The sequence below is a fragment of the Mustela putorius genome, unplaced genomic scaffold (assembly GCF_011764305.1).
Source record: "Mustela putorius furo isolate JIRA1106 unplaced genomic scaffold, ASM1176430v1.1 tig00000596_pilon_pilon_pilon, whole genome shotgun sequence".
Classification (NCBI taxonomy): domain Eukaryota; kingdom Metazoa; phylum Chordata; class Mammalia; order Carnivora; family Mustelidae; genus Mustela; species Mustela putorius.
Genome location: NW_025421428.1, coordinates 5988811 through 6014011, shown reverse-complemented (window position 1 = coordinate 6014011; position 25201 = coordinate 5988811). Strand labels below are relative to the sequence as shown.

Genomic DNA, 25201 nt, shown 5'->3' with positions numbered 1-25201 from the left:
TCCCCTAATCATGTTTCTCCTATTTTTTCACAAAATGATTTGGGACAGAAATGTCTCTTTATGGATCTACTTTAATCCTTGCTTTGTTACAGCGGTTCTGTCTTATATTTTGTTATATTCCACACCCTATAGGTGTTGATAACTTTTATTGATAACAAAAAATTCCACTTTATTTGAGGATTATATTTTTTCTCTTCTCTTTCCCCACTTTTAACCTTTGCAGACTTTCATGTAGAAGAGATAATGATAAGTTTACTTACAATAAGCACAAAGGTTTTAATGTTACCATTTTTTTTTTATTACTTTGCATTAGCACTGTTGAATGGCTATGCCCAGATTCTGGGGCCCACAGAGCCCCCCCGCCCCCGATGTATTCTTGATACTGTTTGCCTTAAAAAAAAATCCGTCAGCATGGGAGATGAGTAATGCCCTAGGTGATTATGTTCAAAAAAGAAAGCTTCCTAATCTTTTCTGTATCTGTGCTTTTCTATCCCAAGGAACAGTAATACAACTTTCTAACATTTCTAGTCTATATCAAGAGTGGGATTTTCACAGTCATCATCAAATCACCTGTTAACATTGACATCTTACTGTCTCTTGTGTTGTTTTAAGATTTTTCTTTCTGAAACTAGGACTTATGAAAAATAATAATGCCAGTATCTCTTCAAAAGAAAGTGCTTTCTCATGTATCACCTGACTTTCTCCTCCTATCCTAAGAGATGAGAACAGGTGTTGTTATCTTCATTTGAAAAAAGTCTAGGCTGCAGAGAAATTAGAGTTTACCCTAGGTTCTTATTAGGCTGCTAACATAACATAGATGTCCATCTCCCACATTAATGAATACATTTTTCTGTAGAACATGTTGTGGGAAGATCAGTCACCAAACAGTGCAGAGAGGATGGAAATTTACATTCGAGTGATGCTAGTCAGAGTGCTGGCCATTTTCACATTAGTACTTCATTTCTTTTCCCCTGCAACTTTAAAAGATAGACGGTGGTGGTAGCTCTTTTACAAAAGAGCAAAGGAAGGTTCCAAATGTGTAGCATTATGTTGGGTGATATGGAAATGGTATTAGACTTGGAGTTCTGCCCTCCATGTGTTTCTCAGTCTACTTCAGGAAGTATTATAAATACACATCAAACAGTATCTCTCCAAAAGGATAGTGAGGTTAGGGAAGACTGAGATGGTCAGAGAAAACTTCTCACAGTGGGAGAGACTTGTGTTGAGTCTGCAAGGACCGTAAGAAGCGGGTAAGTGGAAGGGAGAGCCTAACACCCCATATGCCTGAGGAGCAAAGCAGAGGAGAAACCACGAGTGAGCCTAGAGATTGTTCAGCCTGAGCAGATGGAGCCTGCTGGGGAGAGGGTGATGTGTACTGTGAGAGCTTGGGCTCTGGCTACAGGAGGCCTTGCAAATGTGTGAGAATAAGACGAAATTCGTCTGATTCAAACATCCCATTTTACAGAAGGGAAACCAAGATTTGTAGAGGTGAAATGCTTGGCTTACGGTCACAACTACGTAATAACAGAGCTGGGAAAGAAACCCATACTCTTACTCCCAGTCCAGAGTTTGTTCCCTCCCTCCCTTCATGCCTTTCTCTCTCCTTCTCTCCTTTTGTCCTTCCTTTCAATTATTTGCTAGAGAGAGGAGGGCGAGCACGAGCGCGTGCACCCAAGCAGGGGGAGTGGCGGGCAGAGGGAGAAGCCGGCTCCCTGAGGAACAAGGAGCCTGATGTTGGACTTGATCTTGGGATCATGACCTGAGCTGAGGGCAGATGCTTAACCGACTGAGCCACCCAGGTGTCCCTAGCGCAGAGTTATTTCTACCTTAGGCTGTTTCTGAGGCTCTTGGCAGAGAGGAGTCTTGAAACGACAGCAGTGAGAAATGTTATCACTCTCAAAAACTTGTCCTTGTTGGACAAGGACAAGGAAAGCTGTTTCTTAAAGGAAGGAAAAGAGAGATTTGTATACCATTTTGTACTGCGGTGCTACTTGGTAGCTGGCAACCGCTTCAGTCAGAGCACAGAGCACTCACTGGAGGATGGAAAAGCTCTTCCTTCCCAGGTTTGTGCTTATCCTCATTCGGAACCCAGTGAGTCGGCTGTCCTTCAGGTGCTCTGTAAATCCTTCTGCACACAGATGACACAAGCACAAAATGAAATGACATAATCTTTTAAGGGTCAAAGGAAGGCATAGTTTCATGATTTCGGATGTAACCACAGATGCAAATGTGATTCACATGCTATTTGCTCTTTCATAAGTCTGTTATGTGCCGGGCGTTGTGCTGTGTTCTCCTGCTCTACAGACGTACACATTTGCAACTTACTATTACCATAATGCCATGTATGGGGAGAAGGACTCAGAGAAGTTCAGTAACTTCCCCAAGGCCCCACTCCCAGTAAGCGGTAGAGCTGCTTTTGGAACCTGCATTTATCTGACTTCCAATTCTGCCTTCCTTTTTCTACTTTATCGTTCTACTTTATCATTAGTTCCATCAGACCATAACTAAAGTAACCAAAAGAACTTTCAAATTTTCTCTTTTTAAAAAATATTTTATTTATTTATTTGAGAGAGAGCTTGAGAGCACACGAGTAGGGGGAGGAGAAGCGAGGGAGAAGCAGGCTCCCCACTGAGCAGGGAGCCGGACCCAGGGCTTGATTCTAGGACCTGAGCTGAAGGCGGCTGCCTAACCGACTGAGCCACCCAGGTGCCCCTCAATTTCTTTCAAAAGCAATGTATGTTTATTGTAGAAAAGTAGCAAATTCTGGTAACTGAAGAAGAAACCGAGCAGAGACTGAAACTGATGTGCTGGCTAGTGTGCTCATCTGTATCTGCCCAGACCTTCGCACTTGTTCCACATCCACACATTCATCCTGCTCTGCTTTGCAAAACTGAATTCCTTTGGCCCACTTGCATCTCCTGTGTTTCATCCTTGGGTTAGTTCCTTGGTTTGGTCCCATGGGTTAAGCTGCGCCCTGTGATCGTTTTCTACGACATTTGATAACAATGAAACATGTAGGCCTCACGGGACAGAACATTGGGAGTAGCAACCTGGAGGACCAGGTTTTCGTCTTTGTTCTGCCATTGACTTGCTCTGTGCTGTGAGCCAAGTGATGTCTCCCCTCAAGGGCCTTTGCTTCTTCATGGGTAAACTGAGGGGATTGGATTAGACCTTTGCTATTCCTTCTGGTTTTGCTACTTTTTGGTTTCCTACTTATGATTCATTTGTGTTTTGTCAGGCTCATGTAGACGAGGGAGTCTAGTATTCTCTGATAAGTTTCTTGAGCAGATAGGCATGTCTCTGGCAGTATGTGACCTACTCTTGGTCCCCAGACATCTTGGGTCAGTGTCATTCTTGCCACTTGGATCTTTGAGCTTGGAATGTGAGGAACTTGAGTCTCAGTCAGATGAAAGCTTTATGGAAGAAAACTTTGAGGCTCATGTAACTTAAGGTTGAGATGGGGTAGTTTGATAAAACGTGATTCCTGCCTGATACCCTGCACGCACAGGTGGAAAGGAAAAGCAGCTTTTAGGGTGCCCTGCAGTAGGGCCCAACAGGTAATTATCAGTAAGCTGTACTACATCGAGGATCACAGAATGTTTGAGTTCCAGCTCTTGAATTTTGTAGTTTCAGGACAGTAATTTTCACCTTGTATCCATTATATGCTACTTCGTATACATTATTTATAATTCTCACCAAAAAACCGCTCTGCAAAGTTTTATTTTCATTTTGTAGGTGAGGCTCAGAGAGGCATGATAACTTGCCTGTGCTCACAGAGCCAACGTGTAGCATATCTGGGCTTGGAAACTAAACACCTAAGCTTCTCCCTCCTGCGTCATGACTCTGCCCCTCCAGAGTCTTCTCCAGCGGCCAGCAGCAAACTCTCTCTCCCTTTCATTCCCACTCAACCACTGCCTCATTGTCTCTTCTTGGAAGAGTTAGATGCACATGTGTTTATCCCTCAGCCCTCTCCAGTCTGTCTTCTGCTTCTGTCATTCAGTTCGAGCTTTTCTTACCAAGGTCCTCTGCAACCTCGATACCGCTCAGTTCACTAGCCACTTTTCCTCTCTCATCCTGATTCGTGGGTACAGTTGACCAGTCCCTCCTGCTCGTTCTCCGTTTTTCCTTTGATGTTCTTTTCTCCCTGCGTCTCTAAATCGGTGCTTCTCTAACCTCGTCCTGGATCCTCTTCTGTTTTTCCGAATGCTCTCCCTAAGTGATCTTGTTCTTTACCATGGTGTTAAATTACGTCTGTGTGTAGATGACTTCAATTTATAGCTCCGGCCCAAACTTTTTCTCTGATTTTCTAAGAAGTATGTTCAGCCACGTACTTGACATTTCTATTTTAAGGTTTCTCAGACTTAACATATCCCGAATGGAACTCTTAGATCTCCCCGCAAACTTGTCTTTTCTATCATGAAATGGTAATTTGCTGTCTTTTTACTCTCAGTACATCTGCAGGCCTGTCATTTACACCGGCTAGAACTAGGAACTGGTTCTAGCTAGTTCACTAGCTATTACACTGGCTAGAACTGGGAACTGTCCGCTCAGCTCCATTCCCCCCACCCCCTCCGTGAAGTTCGGCTCCATCCAGTCTCACCTGCGCTAGTACACCAGCTTCCTCATTGCTTTCTTTGCTTCCGCTTCTTCCAAACTGTTCTCCACGTAACATTTCCCGTTGTACACTAGACTGTTTTTCTCTTAAAGAAAACCACTCAGTGGCTTTCCCTCACCTTTACAAAAAAAATCCTAAATCTCTTTTCCTAAATCCTAAATCACCTTTACAAAAAAATCCTAAACCTGTGAGGCCTTGTGTATAATCTAGCTGTTGCTTAGTGTAGCCCCTTCACTTCATGCCTCTTTGCCTTTAGCTCCCGATGTTAGCTGCGGTGGTGTCCTGGTGTCCGTTGAGTTCCTTGAACATGCCTTATTTTTTCCAGCCGGAGGCCCTCTGCCTAGCTCCTTCTTCTGCTTGAAACACTTAGGCCCCTTTCTGAAGGGGTTGCTCTGCCTCATCCTTCAGGGTCAGGGTCATTGTCACCTTTGAAAAACTGTCTCTAACCTTGTTAGTTGAGTATGGCTTTGCCTTCTCCATTTGCTTCTATCTTTGTTCCGGCTTTGGTTTCATAAAACACTGGCGCATACAGCTGTGTGCTGTGTGGTACACTTGTTTGTTATTCCTCTCTAGCTAGTGGGATATCTCCATAGCAGGACAGGTGGCCAGTCCTTGTTCTGGTGCCCAGTGTAGTAGTTGCTCAATTTACAAAGGGGACAAGAAAACCCAAAGGCTGATAATATGGAGAATCGCATCTCTCCCTGGAAGATTGGAACCACACCGCCTGTTGACATGCTTCATGCCGTGTATACACTCAGTGTGTAAATAAATTGGAGATTAAGCAGAATGCTGCTGGAGGAGCCTTGAATGGCTCACGGGCATTTAAAAGTCAGCATGAATGTTAAAGTCTGGTTTGAGTATTTGTTCCTTTTTGCCCTGGTTTTCCATATTCATCTAGTCCTGGGAAGCACAGCTAAGGGTGGTCTTGGCCCTGGTCTCCTGGGCATATATCTGGAAATACTCAAATTTGGTTTCTCTTGCTTAGTGGGAAGTGGTGTGTTTGATAAGACAATTATCTGGATTCCCACATACTTGAGTTCCTTTAACAGGGTTGCAAGCTGCAGGTGAGGCAAGGGTTTCCTTGTATTTAGTGTAGCCTGGCAGAATGGAGAGGACTTTGAACCTGAATTGGGCTTGGAATTCTGTGTTAGTCCTGATACTTTGAAAACAGCAAACAAAACCAAAAACAGCCCTGTGTCTCCATTTTCCCATCTTAAAGCGAGATGCTTTTTGCGGTTCCTCCCAGTTTTAAACATCGCGAGATCTCTGATTCCTGTTAAAAAGTTACGGATTCTAATACTGGAGGTAAACACGAAGCCTGTAGCCTTTAACGAAGCAGACCCTTTCCCCAAAGTCATTTTTTATGGAGAAAGCTTGCACACTGTCCCAGAGCGCTGCAGCAGAGAGGGAATGACAGATTCCTTGGAGGTTTCGAAGTCTTCAAGTTAACCTCTGACCACCCTTGCCTGGCTTGTACTTGATTGGAAATTGTCCAAGGAGAAAAGATTTTAGGGTTTGATGGTTTGGGCCCCCTTTGTTTGTTTGTTTGTTTGTTTAAATGGCTTATACTTCACCCTATTAGGAATTAGAAAGGTGAGTCAGCTGAGAATAACAAGTGCTCCCTCCTAAGCTGCGACCCCTCCCCCGCCCACACCAAGAGAATTTTGTTCACTTTACTGAGTGCAGGAGCAGCTCCCTTGGTCACACAGAGGACTGTCCTTTAGGGAAAATACAGAACAGAGAAGAGAGAAAGGCCAACTTCCTTTCTCTGCTCATATAAGGGTTACAAGTATGAGTCAGTGGGGAAGATTCTGAGCAAATGCATGATTTCAATATGAATTTTTGTTTTCCTTTAGATGGTAACTTAACAGCTTGCATCTCTTCTATTAATTATTTTGTATTATGGACTGGCCTTTATTGTAAATGCTGATCTCACTTATTTCCGAAACCTCCTTTGGGTTGGGTAGTAGTTTCGCATTGTTATTCCAGGTGAAGAGACTGCAGTGCTTAGAGGTTAAGTCACTTGCTAAATGAAGGCCCAGTTAACAAGTGATTGAGTTGGGATTTGAACCAAGTAAATGAGTAATGAATCTTTCTTTGAGCCTAGGATGTCGCTAAAAGCATTTTCAGCATTTTTAATGGTAGTGAAAAGATAATGGGGAAATTAATGACACTCAATTCACAAACGAGTTGTGTTCATTCTGTGTCCTTTTCGTAGAGATTCAGAGTGTTTTCTTTCAGTCCTATCAATACCCTTTCCTTCTAGGATGTTTTATTTCAAACATTCTAGAAGGGAAATCAGACTCTGAGTTAAAATAATGAACAGTCATATTTTATATGCTCACATAATAATATTTCACAAAAGCATGACCTTATTTGCAACTTAGAATCATTGTGACCGGTTGCTTTAAATATTTTAATAATTCAAGTTTTTCACCTCCCCCAGTGAGGCCCACTTTTCTCCCCAATCACTTTAATTATGTGAGCTAGAAACCTGTTTCTCACACATCTTCAGTTCTCAACCTTGTTAAAATTAATCATATAATCCCCCTTTAAAACATAGTATTAAATCACCATAGTAACACAGTATCCAAGCTTTATTGATAAAGCATAACAGCCATAAGAAGGTAGAGTTTGGTGTCCCCTGGACAGCTCTATAACTTTTATAGAAATGTGTTCCTTCTTCTGGCTTGTGTATGGTGCAGGGATAGCATTACTTACACCTGTTTTATTACCACACTGCTTTTAAATTGCCACCTTGTTTTCGCTCACCTTCCTAGTTAAACAAGGAGAGTGGAACACTTTCTTTTCTTTCTGAATTATTTTCTTGCACTCTCTAACCACTCTCTAGGGGATGGAATTGTTTCCTTAAACATGACCAGGTAAGGTCCATTGACCTTTTTTGTGCTGGGATACCTTGAAAGTCTCCTTAATTTTCTTTTGCTTATGTGGTTTCTATAAGGGAGTTTTAGAAAGGAAGGCGATCCATATTTGAAAAACTAATTCATATTGTATCCAAAGACTCAATAAGTCTGCCTTTGGAAAAGGCCTGGTGAATGATTTTCATTTCTGCTGGCAACTTAGAAAGTAAATTATAGGTGAGAGCACTGATTTGAATATTTTGTCAATTTGAGAATATTTTGTAAAATACAATGTACGTAAAATACAATATAGGTTAATGAGTTCCTTTGAATAATTCAATGTCAAATTTCAAAATACTATGTTAGCATAAATTTATGTATCAGGATTTGGAATAGTTAAGTTTTTAGAAAGAAATCCAAGCTAAGTGGTAAGCTGATTTTAGAAAGTGGTCTTTAAAACATTTTGCACCTGCAAACCTAGTTTCTAGGTTAATCTGATTAGTAGTATGCTTTTTTATTGCTTGAAACATATTTCCTACTTTATGTCACTCTTATCTGTGGCATTTTAACGGAATTTTGCATTCATGTGGGAACTTTTAGCTTTTTTCTCCTTATTCTTTCTTTAAAGCCCGTTTCCATTTCTAAGCACCTCACCTTAAGACTTTGGGTATTTCGGGGTGGCTGCGTGGCTCAGTCATTAGATGTCTGCCTTTGGCTCGGGTCATGATCCTGGGGTCCTGGGATGGAGCCCCACATCTGGCTCCCCGCTCGTCAGGAAGCCTGCTTCTCCCTCTCCAACTCCCTCTGCTTGTGTTCCTGCTCTCTCTCTCCCTGTCTCTCTGTCAAATAAATAAATAAAATCATAAAAAAGACATTGGGCATTTCTGTCCTGTAAAATGTATGTTCCTCATAAATTCAAAAATTCTGCAAGACACAGGAATGTAGGAAAGTAGTAGCTAACCTTGCTCTCCGGAATGCATTATCTCTCCTTAGAAGCTCTGAGAGTAGGATGCAGTTACCTACCTGGTCAGTCTTTCCATTTCCTTTTCTGGAAAATGGGAACATCATCTAACTTCTGGGGTTAATATGAGTAAGGGAGATGCTATTTATCAAGTGTGTAACTGGATGCCTGGCACGAAGTGGACACTTAAATACTGTTGTCATTACTGCTCCCCGACGAGGCGAATAGCTGGGGGAGAACCGTTAGCGGCAAGCTGGCAGAGTAGGCTTTGGCATCATAGAGGCCTGGGTCTCAAACACAGCTTTTTGCAGTTTCCCAGCTGGCACCTTAGGCAGTGCTGCTGCCGGCTATTTCCTCATCTATAAAATGAGGTTAATAGAATGCTCCTTTCAGGATGTGGGGGGATGATTAGCAGGGCTACCTGCCTGAACTCAGTAAGCAGGTTTGGTAGCTGCTTGGGTAGGGAGGTGGTCACTAGAATGGGCTGCTTGCTGTCTTTCTTTTCTTCTTCTTCTTCTTCTTTTTTTTTTTTTTTTTAACTAGCTCTGTCTGTTTCCTCGAAGTGTGTAAATTTCGAGTTCATTTACAAAGAGTTCCACTGAGAAAGGAAATGTTACAGGTTCAACGACTTGTCATGATCAGATGCTTTATCAAGAAACTTACTGCACATTCATTTTTCCCCCTTTGTCCTGTCTTTGCTGCAGCCTCACAGTGAGCCAAGTTGGCCAGAACTTCACGTTCGTGCTCACTGACATTGACAGCAAACAGAGATTCGGGTTCTGCCGCTTATCTTCAGGAGCGAAGAGCTGCTTCTGTATCTTAAGGTAAGGGAGAGTGGCTTTGGCTATTGGCTAGTTCTGTGAAACAGTGTCGGCCTTTGCGTCGTTCCTCTGTCATTAAATTTCCCAGCTGTTCTTCCCATTTTCCTATCTGTCTCCCACAAGTCACTGCACTTGGGGAGAAGGACTTCGCCGTGTTGTTCTTGCACTTTAAGTTCTGCAGATAATCGTATTTATTTATTTGCATCACATCCCTTGGGTGGGAAAGGGATCATTGCTTCTGTGGAGTATGTGGAAGCTGGGGAGTCAGCATGGCTTCAGTTCCTCCTGCTGTTATCTGGAGCTGTCAGAAATTAGCCTGTTAGGCTTTCCCTTGGACATTTTGTGTATGTAAGATTATTAATAAAGTATGTGTCTGTAGCTCAGGACGTCTTGCAGACACTGATTGCATCCTCCTCAAAGTAACACCCTTGCCCTCTGTGGGTCAGTGAGGGAGGAACTGTTTCCCAACTTGGCTACTTCTCTAGAGGTTTGGAAAAAGTACAGAATCCTGGAAGAAGGCTTCTTTAGGTCTTCTAAAGCCCCCTCACACACCAGAGCCACACTTGCTTAATGCTCTGTTTCCTCCTGCCAGAGGGGCAAGGTGTGTTCTGGGGCGAGAGGACGTGTGGAAATCCGATTTTGGAGCTGCTGGCTCTGGGGGCTCCTGCTGGGCGCCTCCTCTGGGGGAAGTAAAGGCATCCCACACACTCTCCTCTCCGTCTGCCTCGGTTAAGTAGGTGTCAGAGGGGCCTGCCTCCTGTCTCTCTCTGCTCATGTGGAGCAGCCCAGGGCAGGCCAGCAGGGAGGCGCCCCTGACAAAACCCGGGTCCCCAATCTTGGGCTTGTGCCCAGGGATAAAAGGCCAGGCTCTGTGAATTCCAGAAAGAGTGGTTCTCTGGTACATTCATTTTTGGACTTTCTTCTCCTCACCAAGAAAAGACCTCCCACCCCAGCCCCTCAAAGACAGACAGACAGACAGACACACACACACACACACACACACACTCACACTGCAGGAGAAAGAGGGGCTTTTGAGGTGCCTCTGCTGAGTAACTGTCAGTCTGGGCTATTACGTTTGCGTTTCTACACGAATCTTCTTGTTAATCAGCAAAGTCAGCTCTCTCCTTCACCAGGCTTCACATCTGTAATTCAGGCCCTCGAGGGCAACTGCTGGAAAGACTACAGGAAGGAGGGACAACCCAGATGGTCTGTGAGGTTAAGTGGTGCAGCTGCTCTCAAGCTTACCTCAGGAGCCCAGGCCCAGGGCTTACCTGCCCAGAGTATCAGAGTCAGATGTAAACGATTATTTATTTTTTTGATTCAACAATGTTGAATTTTTGTTTTCTCTTTTTAAATAAAATTTTCTCTTCCATTTTTTTGTTCGGTTTCAGCCTTGGCCAGGGCACTGTGTATTTATATGGTCATTTAGAGGAGAGGAAGGTTTAAGACAAGTTGTTCAAGTTTTGCAGAAAGGTTTTTGTTTGTTTTCTCAGAATATTTGGGTTTACAGTGTTTCTTCATTTCAAAGCTGGGACGTACTCTGAACTGACACTATGAGAGTCATTCAAATTTCTGGGACTGGAAAACTGTTTACTTAAAAATTCAAATTTAAAAATTGCTCTTCTCTGATTCCAGTTTTTGACTGCGTGTGTCTGCATGGAGGTCATGGGTGTCGTGCTTACAAAAAGCTGGTTGCTTAGCATTCCTGTTGCCATCATTTAGAATGAAAAATAGCAGCCATTGGTGTGTTTTCTATCCGTTATACTAGCTTGGAACTGCAGGAAAAGGGGGTGGGTTAATTCACTCATTTGTTTGTCAGCCCTTAATTGAGTGCCTACTGTTAGCTAGTCTCTGCCCTTGAGGAGGTCCCAAGCCTAACTGGGGAGACTGATGCCACTGCAGAATGCTATATATAATGCACAGGGCAATTCCATGGCACTGTGGCTTCTTACTATTGATGTTCTAGTGCCAGAGGATAGTGACTGTGGTTAAAAATAGAGTCCAGATAAATTCTGGGCCATGGGTGGGTGGGTGGGGACTCACTTTATCTCTTCCAGCTTGTGTGTATGTGGAAGGTACGCCCAGTGGCACTTTCCCTGTGGCTTGGATTGGGAACACTGGTGAATTGAGACTGGCGTATGAATGGAAGGGTCTGCTCTTAACCTTGAGTGACATGGTAGAGTGTTCACTGGAGAGGTCTGCCGGGAGAACGCAGGTGTGATTTGGGTCAGGGTTCTGTTAGCACTGTTGGTCTCCTTGCCATTTGGAAATGCTTGGACCCTCTGCTCCCCCCTACCCCCCCGATGCATTTCCATTAGTTAACCAGTGCCTTGAGGTCCAGTCACTGTTCTTGGTGTGCCCAGTCCTCTAACTCATCTGCTCCTAAGCCACCTCTGCTTTTGCTTTCCATTTCTTCCCATGGGAGGCATAACTTCCGGTGATGGTGTCTGTGCAGACATAGCCTCCCCAGTTTCAGGATTTAGCTTCTTAGGATCACTTCTTCTCGGACTGCTCTCCCAGGCTCCTGTGCTTCCCGGCCCATATGAGCTGTTGGACCTTTCTGCTTTCACACACTTATCCGTCCACCCACGGCAGCGTTCTTCAGGCAGAGGTAATCATCCTCTCCTCTGGGTGCACCCAGCATGCTCTGCGAACTTCAGTCACACACTCACAAACCTTGAGCTTCTTTTTACCTCTTCCTCCTGTTACTCTGAAATTAACTCTTTAAGGATAAAGACTGTGTCTTGCACAACTTTGTATCTCCAGTACTTGGTGCAGTGCTTGGCCAAGATACTGTGTGCGTGGCTTTCAGAGACGGGATGTATTCCATTTGAATGGAAGAACAGGATGCTGAAGGCTCTGAGTGAGAGGACAGGCTTTGTGGGACACCAGTTCAAGAGAAAATGTGAAATACAGTTATTTATAGGGAGATGTGGTTCATATTCTCAAACTTATGTCTGTTAGTTGTAAGAGGTGTACTACCTTTGAATCTCACCAAGGAGATCTAGCTGTTGAGTGACAGCCATTGTGCCTATAAAGGATTGGCCCATGTTTGAAAATGCAAACTTCATGTTGCGATGAAAGGTTCGTAGACATCCTTTATACAGTGTACGCTTGGGTTCATTGTAAGAAGCATTGTCTTTTCCTTCCCCCTAGAATGTAAGGTCCATGAAGCCTGGGAAGTCTTATCTGTTGTGTTCCCAAATATACCCAAAGTATATTGAGGAATGTCTATGCCCAGTAGGCACTTAGTAATCCTTGTTTTATGAAGGAAAGAATTCCTGATCCATAGCCCAGTGTTTAAACATCTTTTAAAAATTGGTTTGAATTCTATCACCAGCTAACTCTGACAGAAATGTAGTTGTGCTAGAGTATAAACAAGTCTCATGAACACAAATACCACAGTGTGTAAAGTCAAATGCGTTAGGTCTTCCCACAGTTGACTAGTTCTTTGTAAAATGTTTTACTTTTCCTTGCGATTGGCCATAATATTATTTAATTCTGTGCTGCATGGTAGTCAATACGGGATTAAGAGCACAGCTAGGAGAACAACAGTTACGGGTAGGTCCTTCCTCATTACCTTCCTCTCATCTAGGAGCGTGTGTGAGTGTGGTGGCATGTGCCGCTAGCACCAGCTGAGTCTGATGTGTGGTATAAGCATTTACCTCTGAAGTCTTTCAAAGAGCATAAAGTGACCTAGAACCATAATTTTTTTCACAGCTTCTGATTTGTTCAAATGACCCATGTTCCATCAAGGCTAAAACTGTAATGAAATACGTTATTTATAGCCATCTTCTGGTTTTGGGGGAAGAGGAAGAGCCTAAGTCCTAACTGTGTTGTTTGTGGGCAGTGGACTATGGGAGAGATGTCATACAAGAACTAAATTTGTTTGCTCTTTATAAAGGAACTTTAAAAATAATTATGTTTTACAATTTTCTCCTTTATGTGTAAGAATCTTATTTAAATCTTGAGGAAGTCTTATCTGTTGTGTTCCCAAATATACCTAAAGTATATTGAGGAATACTGTCTTTATACCCATATAAAGAGGTGCTTGGGTAGCTCATTTGGTTAAGCATCTGCCTCCCCCTCAGGTCATGGTTCTGGGTCCTAGGATCGAGCCCCGAAACAGGCTCCCTGCTGAGCAGGGACCCTGCTTCTCCCTCTCCCTTTGCCTCTCTCCCTGCTTGTGCTTGTTCACTCTCTGTCTCTCAAGTAACTAAATAAAATATTAAAAATATGTTATATGTACACCCATATAAAACTGTTCAGGACCTGTTATACATTTTGGGAAGAAATAACTTGTTACATCAAAACAATATCTAAGATTTTTTTAGTTTGATGTTTTAAGTGTTACTTAGTTAGGAGGTACCTTAGTACCTTCTACATGCCAGGAATGAGCAGTTGTAACATTTGGTCTTTAGCCTTTGTTTATCCCAAAATAGGCAGTAGGTTCCCCCATGAGAACTGAATCAGATATCCTGTTCATTTCAAGATTTTGATGAGCTGAACTTTTTAAACTTGGTCTTACCAACTGAAAACAATACGTACTTTTGTTCCTTTACCAAATTTAAAATTTAATGTGCTTCTGGGCGCACCATCCCCTGGACACCTCAGATTTTGATACCCACCTCCTCTATCTGTTTCCCTTTGGCCATCCTTTGTCTCAGGAGCCACCGTGAGAGTCTTTGGGAAGGGACTAAGTAAAGAAGCAAAATATACTGTGATAAGTCCTTTTTTTAAAAAAAATATGCTTGTGCAAGTTTCCTTGGGGTCACCGGTTTGGCACTGCCCCTTCCTGGCTTGAAGAATCAGGGAAGTGTTGCTGATGGTTTCCAGTTAAACTGGATCTTAAGGAACCACTGGGGGTTTAACTGGTGGAGAACTGGAGGAGAATTTTGTAGGCAGTGAGCACTGTCTTGTTAAGGCCTGGAGAATGAAAGATTGGGCGAGACGGAACACCAACGTGATGGCGGCTGGAGCTGATGCCATAAATGTCTTGGAGTTGGGACAGGTTGGGAAGACCCTTGTGGGACATGCTCAAGAATTTGGATTTACCCCATAGCAAATAAGTATCATCAGATGATAGAGCAGGCACTGGAAACATTGATGTTTGTAGACCAAAGGGAAAATGGCTTTTTGTACCTGCAATTGCCATCTGCACCTGCTTGGGATTTTCTGGCCATTGTTAGAGGGACGCTGCCCAGCACGTTGGGGGTACCACTCTGATTTCGATTGGAATTTTCAAGCCTCAACTTTAGGTTTGTTTGTTGTCATTGTTGTTCTAACAATGAAATATGTTCCTGGGACCCTGTTGGAGAATTTTTGTCCTCCTTTCCATGCAAGTTGGCATATGGGCTTGTGTTTAGACATTAATTGTGTTAAGTGATAACCATCTTCCTTCTGGAACACTTTCTGACTTAATGGCAGACACAACTATTACGTCCTTTTTCATCCGCATGGTACTCATTTCTACTATAAACACAGAAAAGCTCAGTTTTCACAGAGGAAAAAAAAGAAACTAGAAGTAATAAAAGAGTCTGGTTTTAAGAACCTCGGTTTCTCTAACTGGTCCAGTGTTTTTAAAACAACGCATACAGTTCAGGAGAAAAATCAAAGGGCTCTTTCCTTAGGCAGGTGCAGTGGCAGAAGCCCTTTTGGATGGATTGTGTGTTAGCTCTTTTGGTTTAAAATAAGTGTGTGGGGGGATAGGGAAGGGAGTTGGGAAAGAAGGCTGTGGGGACAGCTCCCAGATTTTTACCTTGAAAGCAGGTGCTGCTGAAATATTCCAGAAACAGATGGAATCTCCTATTCTTGTTTTAAGCTATTTATGGTTGTCTCGCCTGAGGGTACCCTGCTATACAAAACGGCACAGCCTGATGTTTGAGGGCAGTTTGGGCATCAAAGCTGGGGCCCCTCTGGGAGAAATCAGCCTTTCTTCCCCAATGCCTTAAGCACCATTTGGAAAACCTGGATCTTTCATACTATTTAACGGAAGACTTTCTTCTGCTTTTTGAATATTTCCATCTCTCTGGAGCTGTTTGATTTCTTCTTAATGCCTCCCTGTAAAAGTAGGGTGGGAACGGTGTTGTCTTCTGAATGGTCAGCTGGGAGAAGGCCCCATTGCTATGGCAGAGTATAGTTCTGCCCGTTGTGGATCTGTCAGCGGCTGAACCCGTGGGAGCGGGTCTGTGGAGGCTCTGGGTTTACGGTTTAGAGTTTAAGACCCTTTTGGAGATCTTTAGTATTTTGGAAGGTTTGCATGGGAAGTGTGCTCATCACATCCCTTGGTGGGAGGTGATAACTTTTTTTTTTTCTTAATTAAAAAAAATGTACTGGTTGGGGAATGTTGAATGTTTTATTGCCATGCAGATGCCTTCATGCTTAGAAACGTATAATCCTCTGGGGAGCCACAACTCAACAATAGTAACAAGCCGTCCAGTTTTTAAAAAATCACCTTTGAAGAGTAGAAAGGGAAATAAATGAAACTGTCCTTGCTCTCCTAGCAGCCTGCTGTTTGAGGGCTGGGAAGCTGGACAGTTGGAAAGACAGGTGTGTCTTCTGTGGCAGCAGCCAGCCTCAGGGCTGCCTTCCTCAGGAGGAAACTTCTTTCCTCCTCCTGGTCCTTTTCAAAGGACACCAGCGTAGAGCAGCCTTCCCTTAAGCGATCTGAGCCCAGCATAATGGATGTGGGAAACTTCAAGACTTTGGCCAAAAGAAATTCTTTATTTTGAGACTGAATGAGTTGGAGATTACAAGAGACCATGATATTTTCTTGGTTTGTTTTGAGAACAGAGGATTTCCTTGTCTTAAGGCTCATGAAGCTTACTACAGAGCAACAGGTGAAACCACCCACCGTAGGAACTCCAGGAGGGCACTTTGGTTCTCTCCCCACCTCCCTACCCCCATACACCACTCCTCTTGTCACCTCTAGCAACTACCGCTGTTGGTTAATGTTGTTATTCCATTTTGTAGATGGGTAGACTGAGTCAGGACAACTCATTACAGAGGATTTGGAAAGGAGGGGGGAATGATCATTCATTAGCGTTTGATCTGCCCGGTGGCTTACATAATTCTCATTTAATCTTATTGTGACCTTATGAAATTATCTCCATTTATAGAGAAGTCAGGGCTTGAGACTGAGGGCGATAGGGTGACTTGTTTGAGATCTCACCAGGCGTAGGGGAGGGACTTTGGTTCGGAACCCCAAATCCAAGCCAAAGCTCATGCTCTCAACAGCTTTGGGCATATTTCTAGTAACTTACTTTTGGCCCTGATTCAGAACTCAAATTTTATTTTCTTGCCACCAAAGCAGCCATTACAAGTTTCAAAAGTTTTTTCATCTCTCTGTATATATTTAGTTAAAGGAGCCTTGATGGGTAGTTTGCCACTGCACAATGATTTCAGAGGTGAGCTGTCAAAAAGAGTTCTTAGAAATAATATACCACAGCCCACCCTCGTTTTATAAACCATGAAATCGAGACCTGAAAAGAGATTTTTGTCCCAAATTCTTTAGCTGGCTAATAGTGGTCTTTTTGACCCCCTAGTCCAGAGTTTGTCCAGGATATGGCAATGATCCTTTCAGCTCAGGAGAATAAGGCCAAGGCCACCTGGATCTAAGGGTTTTCTAAACTCAGTAACCTCCAGTTAGCATCAAGGGCAGCGTCATTGTGAACTATCCAACCGTATCATTATAAAGAAAATGATCAGTTCTGTTTAAATCTGAGGCAAAGTATGTTTGAATGGAAAACCAGTAAAACTGAGCCTGCCTTCTGAAAAAGTCTTAAGAATTCCTCCTGAGGAACCTTTTTTGGGAGATGGAAAACATTCTACAGGAGAAGCCAGTTGATGCTTTTTAGTGGAGTTTGAGCGTCAGCAAATATTTTGGGACCCTCCCCCTGCCTTCCCCTAAGCAAGCCCCTTTCCTATAACAGCAACAACAAGCAGAAGGCATTCATTTGAGCCTTATCTTTGCTTTTCACTGGGCAGGAGGTAGAAAGAAAATAACTCAATATGCTTCACACCTAAACTTGCCCTTTGGATCTAAGCTGCACTCTTATTTTAAGAGCAAGTTAGATTTGTGAATACAAAGAAGAGTCTGAATTTAGGTTGTCTGGCCCTTCCAGTGATCAGTTTAGAAGCAGTGGGAAGCCTAGCATTTGTCCCTCATGGAGAAGCTCCAGGAGACTGAGGTAATTGTGTACCTCTTTACATCATGTCCAACAAAAATCATTATGCCATCTAACGTTGGAAGATCCTAGAGTTCTCATAACCAATTATGAACCACTTCTTTTCAGGATGTCATTTTATGAGATTATGAAGATACACTTTCTCATTAGAGGAATTTAGAAAACTTGAGAAAAGAGAAGCGATGATTTAACACCCCATGGCTCTAATAGTGACTAGAGGAGTTTTCTCCCTTGAATGGGATCATGCTGTAGGTATAGTTTTGTATCTAGTCTTTTCATGTAGTATAGTGTAATCATCTTTGCATGTCATTAAATATTCTTTCCTGAGAATGTTTTTGACTGTGTGATTTATAAGAGAAGAAAACTCTTAGGAAAATCTGAGAAAGTATTTTTTGCTGAAACTTAGATTCTTTTAAAAAATGCATTTGCCGTAGTGACTTTGTCATTTGGCTAATTACTTTGGTAATTTTGTTTAAAAACACACACACACACACACAAACCAAAACCCCTCATCTACTTTCTATCTTAAGGCATGAGCTATTACCAGTTTCTTGACGAGGAGGAGTAGTTATTAACTTCTGAAAACAGTGAACATAAAATATGGAAATAGTATCAAAAGTCTTCATTAAATCGAGTGGTAAATAAAGTACTTAGTTTACTTTTCCTCTCCATATTTACATCTTTAATTTCTTTTCATCAGTATGAGTTATACATGGCAAAAACAGTAACGTAGCATAGAGGGAATACTTTTAAAGTTAAATCGCAATATACATTTTTGATTTTTGAATAATTACATTCTGAATGGGAACAAATTACACATATCTTAAAACTTTATGTACAGGAAAGTATCAGTAATCTTCAGCACAACCAAGGGCAGTTGCCCTTTAACTCATTATTTTTTAACCCCTTATCTATTTTTAACCCCTTATCTATAACACAAAGCAATATTTATTATAAAATTAATTCTGAGAGGCATCGTTTATGGTTTCTAATCCATTCTATTTCAAATGCCTTTGAAGTAAAGTGGGCGGAGCTTTGTATGTGGGGTTAATTGTCCCATTGTTCATTTATTCAGTCTGGTATTTTAACTAGCTCTTTATGTGTATTAATGAGCCCAAAATACAGCAAAAAGCCCTTGCTCTAAAAAACTTAACATTAAGAAAAAAAAACTTTAAAAAAGTGATAGAAAACGAAGTTGGATGAAATTTAGTGCCCTGTACTTTTTTGCCTGAGCTCTTAATGACTGGTTTCCTCTTTTTTTTTTTTTTTTTTTTTTTTTTTTTTAATTTTAACCCCATAGGAAAGCAAGAAGTCTTTGGAGGACTGAAAAACAAAAAAACAAAAAGCCACTGCAAACAAAAACAATCCCAAGCCAAAAGACTTAAGGAAATCTATTTGTTAGGGTCTAGTTTCCTGCTTAGTTAGAAATTTTATGGTCACCTCTGTTTAGAAGAACTCTAGTTTTGGAAACCAGCTTTAGAGAAATTTTTAGTTTGTACTTTTTTCTTTTTTTATTAGTCTATGAAAGTATACTAAATATTGATCATCCTCATTAAAGATAACCAGTGTTTTCTGACCACTGGAGACAATACTTATTTTTATATATATCTTTTTCTTTCTTTCCTTTTTTTAACTTTTCATTAAAATTCCCCGGATACTATAATTCTAGATCTTTATATTTGAAGAGTTAGTTAACTTTCATATAGTGGAGATCCTCCCTGCACTCGCCCTTTCCTCAGATTCAGTACTTGTAATAAAAAGAACACTTGTGCCATATTTGATTTTTTTTTTTAAATCTTAAAAATTGCCTTTATAATAAAAATGTTTTTGCTTATCCATCGTTTATCTTTGTTTCAGTTACTTCAGTGGTGGATTGATGATAATACTAATGCAGAATATTGTAGTGAAGATTAATTAAAACAGTGAAGACTTGATAAATAAAGTTCTTTGATTATTGTCTGCTATGTAAATATTTAATTACAGCCCTGTGCCTGTCTTTTGCAAATTGTGAAATCAAATCTGCAAATAGAAGAGTACATGGAGTTAAACCACATACACATACACATGTATGTATACATGAGTATATAAAGATGTACATATATGTGCACTCATATGCAAATAGAAGTACACATTACTAATTATATAGCAAATATCTATGTAAGAAATCTCCTGCACCCCGGAATAATTTTTGTCACATGTGTATATATCCCTAAGTAATGTGATACCGTTTTCTCTGGTTTTGAGCTCTGTTTGGATTGAATGATACAATCTGGATTTAAATCTTATTTCTTTTCCTGAACACTGGAGATTCAACCATGCTTTTGCTTAGAGTTGTTTGTTTTCTTTGCTCTGTAGCATTCCACATTGTATGACTATACTATAATTTGCTGAAGCATTCAACTGTAGGTAGCCATTTGGGCTGTTTCTAGTTCATGGCTTTTATGAACATTCCTGAAGAGGTAGCCTGGTGTACATAGGCACTAGGTTTTTGGCATATAAACCTAGGAATTGAATGGCTGGGTCGTAGGACTTGTTTCTCTTCAGTTTTATTGGATAATGCCAAATTGCTTTTTAAAGTGGCAGTGCCATTTTCTGGTTCCGCCAGCTGTGTTGAGCAGTGCCGTAGTCCCACAGTGCTACTACTTATTCCTTGCTTCTTGGAGAAGACATGAGACCTGCTCTCTTCTTTCTCAAAGCCCATGAGATCTAGGTATTGTCCTCCTTCGCTGAGCTCATTCTCTAAAGAGGCATTGCTGGGTAAAAAGGCAGCCCATGGGGAGGTGGGAGGAAGGCTGAGCATCCCTGGAACGGTAGGATGAACTCGGAGGTAGCATGTCCTGGAGAGCACGGTCACAGTCAAGGAAGGGGTTGAATCCTATGTGCTGCCAATGTGGACATGTGCTTTTTGCTGCTCTATTTACTCTTTTTGAGCCTTAATTTTCTCCTATCTACTTTTTCAGTGAGGATTAGAGATCATATAAGCAAAGATCCTGGCAGGGTGGTCATTGGCACCTTACAACATTACACAGTGCTGGAGTTATTGCTAGAAGGACAGACCAGTTTGGAACATCATGTCCTTGCATAGGTGTGATTTGTGTGGGCATTACGTAACCAAGTCTGCATGAACATGGTCATGTCAGCTTAAAGATGACTCTTGATGGCCACGAGGTGGGCATGTACACACAGTTGGTAAGGGAGGGTATAAATGGTCTGACATTCCTCAAAAACAATTGGCAATATATACTCAAAACCCTTAAATTATTCCCACTTTTGGGAATCTGTTCTAAGGAAAACTCAGGAATGAAAAAAATATATATATATGTATGCATATGAGGATGTTTTTTGTAGCATATGGAATAAAAAATTAAAAACCGTTTGTGGAGGGAGAGAGCTAAAACTCTGATACCGATTCACCATTAAAATGATGTTTTTGTTGATCCTTTAATGTTACCAGGAACATTTAGGACATACTGTTATACAGAAGAAGCAAGAGAGGAATTATGATATGATCTGTATTTGTAAAAAATTCATAGAAAAAACGATGGGTTGCTTAGATAACAAAGTATTAACAATAAGAATTATTAGGTAATGGGATTATGGGCATTTCTAATTTTCTTCTTTCTACATCTTTTTTTTTTGTGTGTGTGAAGTTTTTACTTATTTGAGAGAGAGAGAGAGAGCACAAATGGGGAGGAAGGGGAGAGGCAGACTCCCCCCCTGAGCAAGGACCCTGAGGAGGGGCTCAATCCCAGGACCTTGGGATCATGACCCGAGCTGAAGGCAGACCCTTAACCGACTGAGCCACCCAGGTGCCCCTTTTTATGTCTTTAATGAGTAGTTCTTCTGGCAGTTTTATCCTCTCATGAACAATCCAAATATTCATTGTACCACAATTTATGTATTTTTTTAGTTTGGAAAATGGTAGCTACCTTCATATAACACATGATTCCAAATATATAGAAGTTACAAACAACACGCTTTAACTACCAAACTGATGACTGATACTCTAGTGGGTCTGTGTTATTCCCCCCCACCCCCCATTTGTGGTATAGATTTGAGCTCTGGGAATATCTGTGTTTTGAGCCCTGGGAAGATCTGTGTTCAAATTAGCCTTCTACCACTTGCTTCCTTTAGGAATGTAAGCAGGTCATATCACTTTTCTGAGTCCGTGTCCTCATCCGTAAAATAGAAGATACTTCCCAAGGTAGCCTTGAGGATTAAGTGAGATTTTTGATGCTCAGCTCAAAGTCATTATTCCTGTGTTGCCTTGCAAGATTTAAAATAACACGATCAGTTGTGAAATGCACCATTGATGTGAAAATGGCTTTTCATGGGGGGGGGGGAGAAGAGGGCTGTGTTAAGTTTTCAGATTGATTTCAGGAAGCATCTTGATTTTGAAAATATTAAAAGTGAATTAGAGTTTATCTTAATTGAGAAATGTTTGTATTAATTTCTGTCCTATCGATTATAGCTGTTCTCTACTCACCTAGCTGACCTCTTTTAATATTCTCAGAAATTTTCTATCTTATTTGTGTAAGGGGACTAGGAATCTATTCCCAGTGCGTGCCTCAAACCTGCTTTTTATGGCCTCAGGATCTCTGTCATAACCCGTTTTATTCTTTCACAAACTGAGCCCCTGGGGAGCTGTCTGCACTTTTCAGTGTGATCCAGCTGAATTCCTTCCCTTCTCCACTCGAGCTCTTTGATTTGCCAGGTTTTTGTTCATCTACCCTAAGGATGGACTGAGATCGCTGAGCTCGGCCTCTCTTGTGGTGCAAAGTGAGAATTGTTTTTAATTGGGCAGAAACATGTGGAAGGATCAGGAATATCTCAAGGGATTACAGAGAAATTCCAAATTTGTACTACTTACAGCTTGTGTTTAGAACAGGGTCTGCTGGGAATAAATGTTAGTTAGTGTGGCCTGTGACCTTAAAAACTGTTGACATGGACTTCAGCCAGAAACTAGCCACAGACCTCCTTTGTTAAACTCATTCATAGCTCCTTGAAAACTCTAGTCAGTGAAAGTTGCCAGCTCCAATCTAAGCAGAGTGCCCTTTTTTTTTTTTTTTTTTTTTTTCCCATGCTTTGGAAACAGAGGACGCCCCTTAACCAGCAAGGCTTCTTTAATAGGACTACATGGCCTTAAACGCAATTGGAATTGACAACTTCCTGGCTTGGGTTTGCCAACTGGCAGGGCTCTGAGGCCGAGGGGACAAACAGCGTTGGGGCGCTGTGCACTTGTGTTTGTGTATGTGCGGGGGAGACTGAACTCCAGAGCACTGCGATACCCCTTCACTCCAAAAGCCACACTCTGGCCTGAATTGCACATGTCTTCCTAGTGTTCTGGCTGGGACAATTCAGAATTCTGTCTCAATATAAGGGAGGGATAAAAAGCTGCCCTTTCTTTTCAGTAGTGTTGAGCCTGGCCTCTCCCTTCTCCCCTCAAAACCCTTCATTTAATCTTTTCATTGGTGTTATGTTGACTCAGATATAAAGAAAGAACTTGCAACTGAGATAGGGGAATTGTTGGTTTTGAATGGTACTCAGCACCCACCCACTCAGGAGCTTCATGTGACGGATTTTAGTTTCTCTCAAGCTGAAGGGACAGCCGTGGTGTCTCCTCCTTGTACCTGTTGAGGAAACTGAGGCATGAAGAAGTGAAGCAGTTTCTTATCTCCTGCTATGAAAAAGAATCTTAAGGCCTTAGACGATTTGCTGCCTCTGTAAACCAGCATCTTAATTGAGACAAGAAACAAGTATCTTCCCTAGTTTTTGTCTTTAATCCAAAGGCTACATTATCTGAATTTAAAGACAAGGAGGCAAATAGAATGTTTGGAAAAATGAGTAAGATAATCATACTAAAAAGAGGAAGCAGTTATTCTGCTTACAAAGTTTATTTATTTTAATACTGTAACATGTTGATGGTGGGTAGGAAATCTATCTTAGTTATCAACTGTCATCCCAGGATACACAATCCTATCTGTCCATCTCTCTCCCTAACCATTTATTAAATTTTGGTTGTTGGAAAATAATATTTAGTTTCAGTTATGCTGTTAAAATCGTTATTTTTAACATAAATACTCTAGCAAAGCCATCTCTGAGGGTTGGCGTGATTTCAACCAGGCATGTGTGAGGGGAAGAAAAGAAATGTCACGTTGGCCTAGGAATTGATGGCAGATAGGCCCTAGGAACATGGAAACTCTGGGAAGAGAAATTATATAATTTCCTAGAGGCTTCATGAGATTGTCAGTGTAATTAAGAGAGAACATCTATGAGTTCTCTCACCTGATCTGTAGGTGCTCCATAAGTATTTGTTGAATGAATAAAACTGGTGAAATATCCCAGTCGCAATTGTCTTTCTTCAACCCTTACAGCATTTATTCCTCCCACAGAAGGTAGATGATGCCTTCATGCTGAGTCACCTCAAGTTCTAAAGTAAAGCTCTTAGGTTTAGTCAGAACTAGATTCAAGTTCTGACTTATTAGCCACGGGACAAATGAAAACACATGACTTCTGATCCTCATTTCCCACATCTATAAAATAATGAGACCTACTTTGTAAAGTTGTTAATATACGGTAAAAATGTTATATAATGCATCGAATTTGGGAGTTAGTAACAGAATTTCTTTCCCCCCAGAAAGGAACTTATATTTTCATCATGTGCTTCGCTTTTCCTTCTATCAAAGGGAAATCCTATGAAAAGGTCTCAGATGCTTTGCTGCCTCTATGACTCTTCACTACTCATTCAGGGATTGTAGTTACTCTGTAGACCAGCTAAGAGTGATTGAAAATGTCCCAGAGTCTGCATAGAAAATCTTTATAGAGCCTCCTTTCATTACTGATTACATCTTTGTCTATGTTTAATACTTTGTATTGGAAATTTTAAATGCTACAGATTTGTGTGGATTTCTAATGCCAAGGACAGAAGTAAATATTTTTTCTCCCGTAGACTTTCTTGCCTTATGTAGCTGCTGTGTAATATGGTGAATTAGAGTGGTATTTTACTTTGTGATATTTTACGAATATGTCAGTATGGTTAATAGTTACTGTTTGCATTAAATTGAAAAAAAAAATTTCAGTGGCCTATGGAAATTGTTTAATGGTAGCATTCTGAACACTGAACTAAGAATGGATTGTTAGAAAATATATTTAGATAGATTAAATAGGTGATTAAGAAAGCCATATTCTCCTTTGGCTTGCTTTTTGACAAAAAGGAAATGCTCATAATCTCAGAACATGAAGCGGTACAGAGAATTTTCTAGAATTCTTCAAACTTGTGTTAAGAGTTCGCCTTCGTACAGGATTTCACGATACATCCTCTCCTCCTTAAAAACACTTACTCAGGGACGCCTGGGTGGCTCAGTGGGTTAATCCTCTGCCTTCAGCTCAGGTCATGATCTCAGGGTTCTGGGATCGAGCCCTGCATCGGGCTCTCTGCTCAGCGGGGAGCCTGCTTCCTCCTCTCTCTGCCTGCCTCTCTGCCTGCTTGTGATCTCTCTCTCTGTCAAACAAATAAATAAAATCTTTAAAAACAAACAAACACTTACTTAGAAGAATTAATTCTAAAACTTCTCTATATGAGCTGATGAATCTCTTGGGTTTCCTAACCCATGTATTTATTGTGTGAGCCTCACTGTTGGTGTTTAGTATGAATAGCAAATTCTGGGAAGCCCGCTTTCTGTCCCCTGCCTATTGGGGGTTAAGAATGCACTCTGGATGAGGTGGAGAAGGGTGAAGAATTTGGGTGTGTAGTAAAG

The 25201-nt window shown here is 41.5% G+C and overlaps 1 protein-coding gene across 10 annotated transcripts in view; it reads left to right on the top strand.

The window, feature by feature from the left end:
• DENND1A (DENN domain containing 1A) overlaps window positions 1-25201 on the top strand; it is a 494220-nt gene that overhangs the window by 147620 nt on the left and 321399 nt on the right. For all 10 annotated transcript variants that reach the window (XM_045082368.1, XM_004757352.3, XM_004757349.3 and 7 more), the window contains one exon: window positions 9142-9261. In XM_045082368.1, the coding sequence (XP_044938303.1) occupies window positions 9142-9261 (120 nt within the window). The remainder of the gene's footprint in view (window positions 1-9141; window positions 9262-25201) is intronic.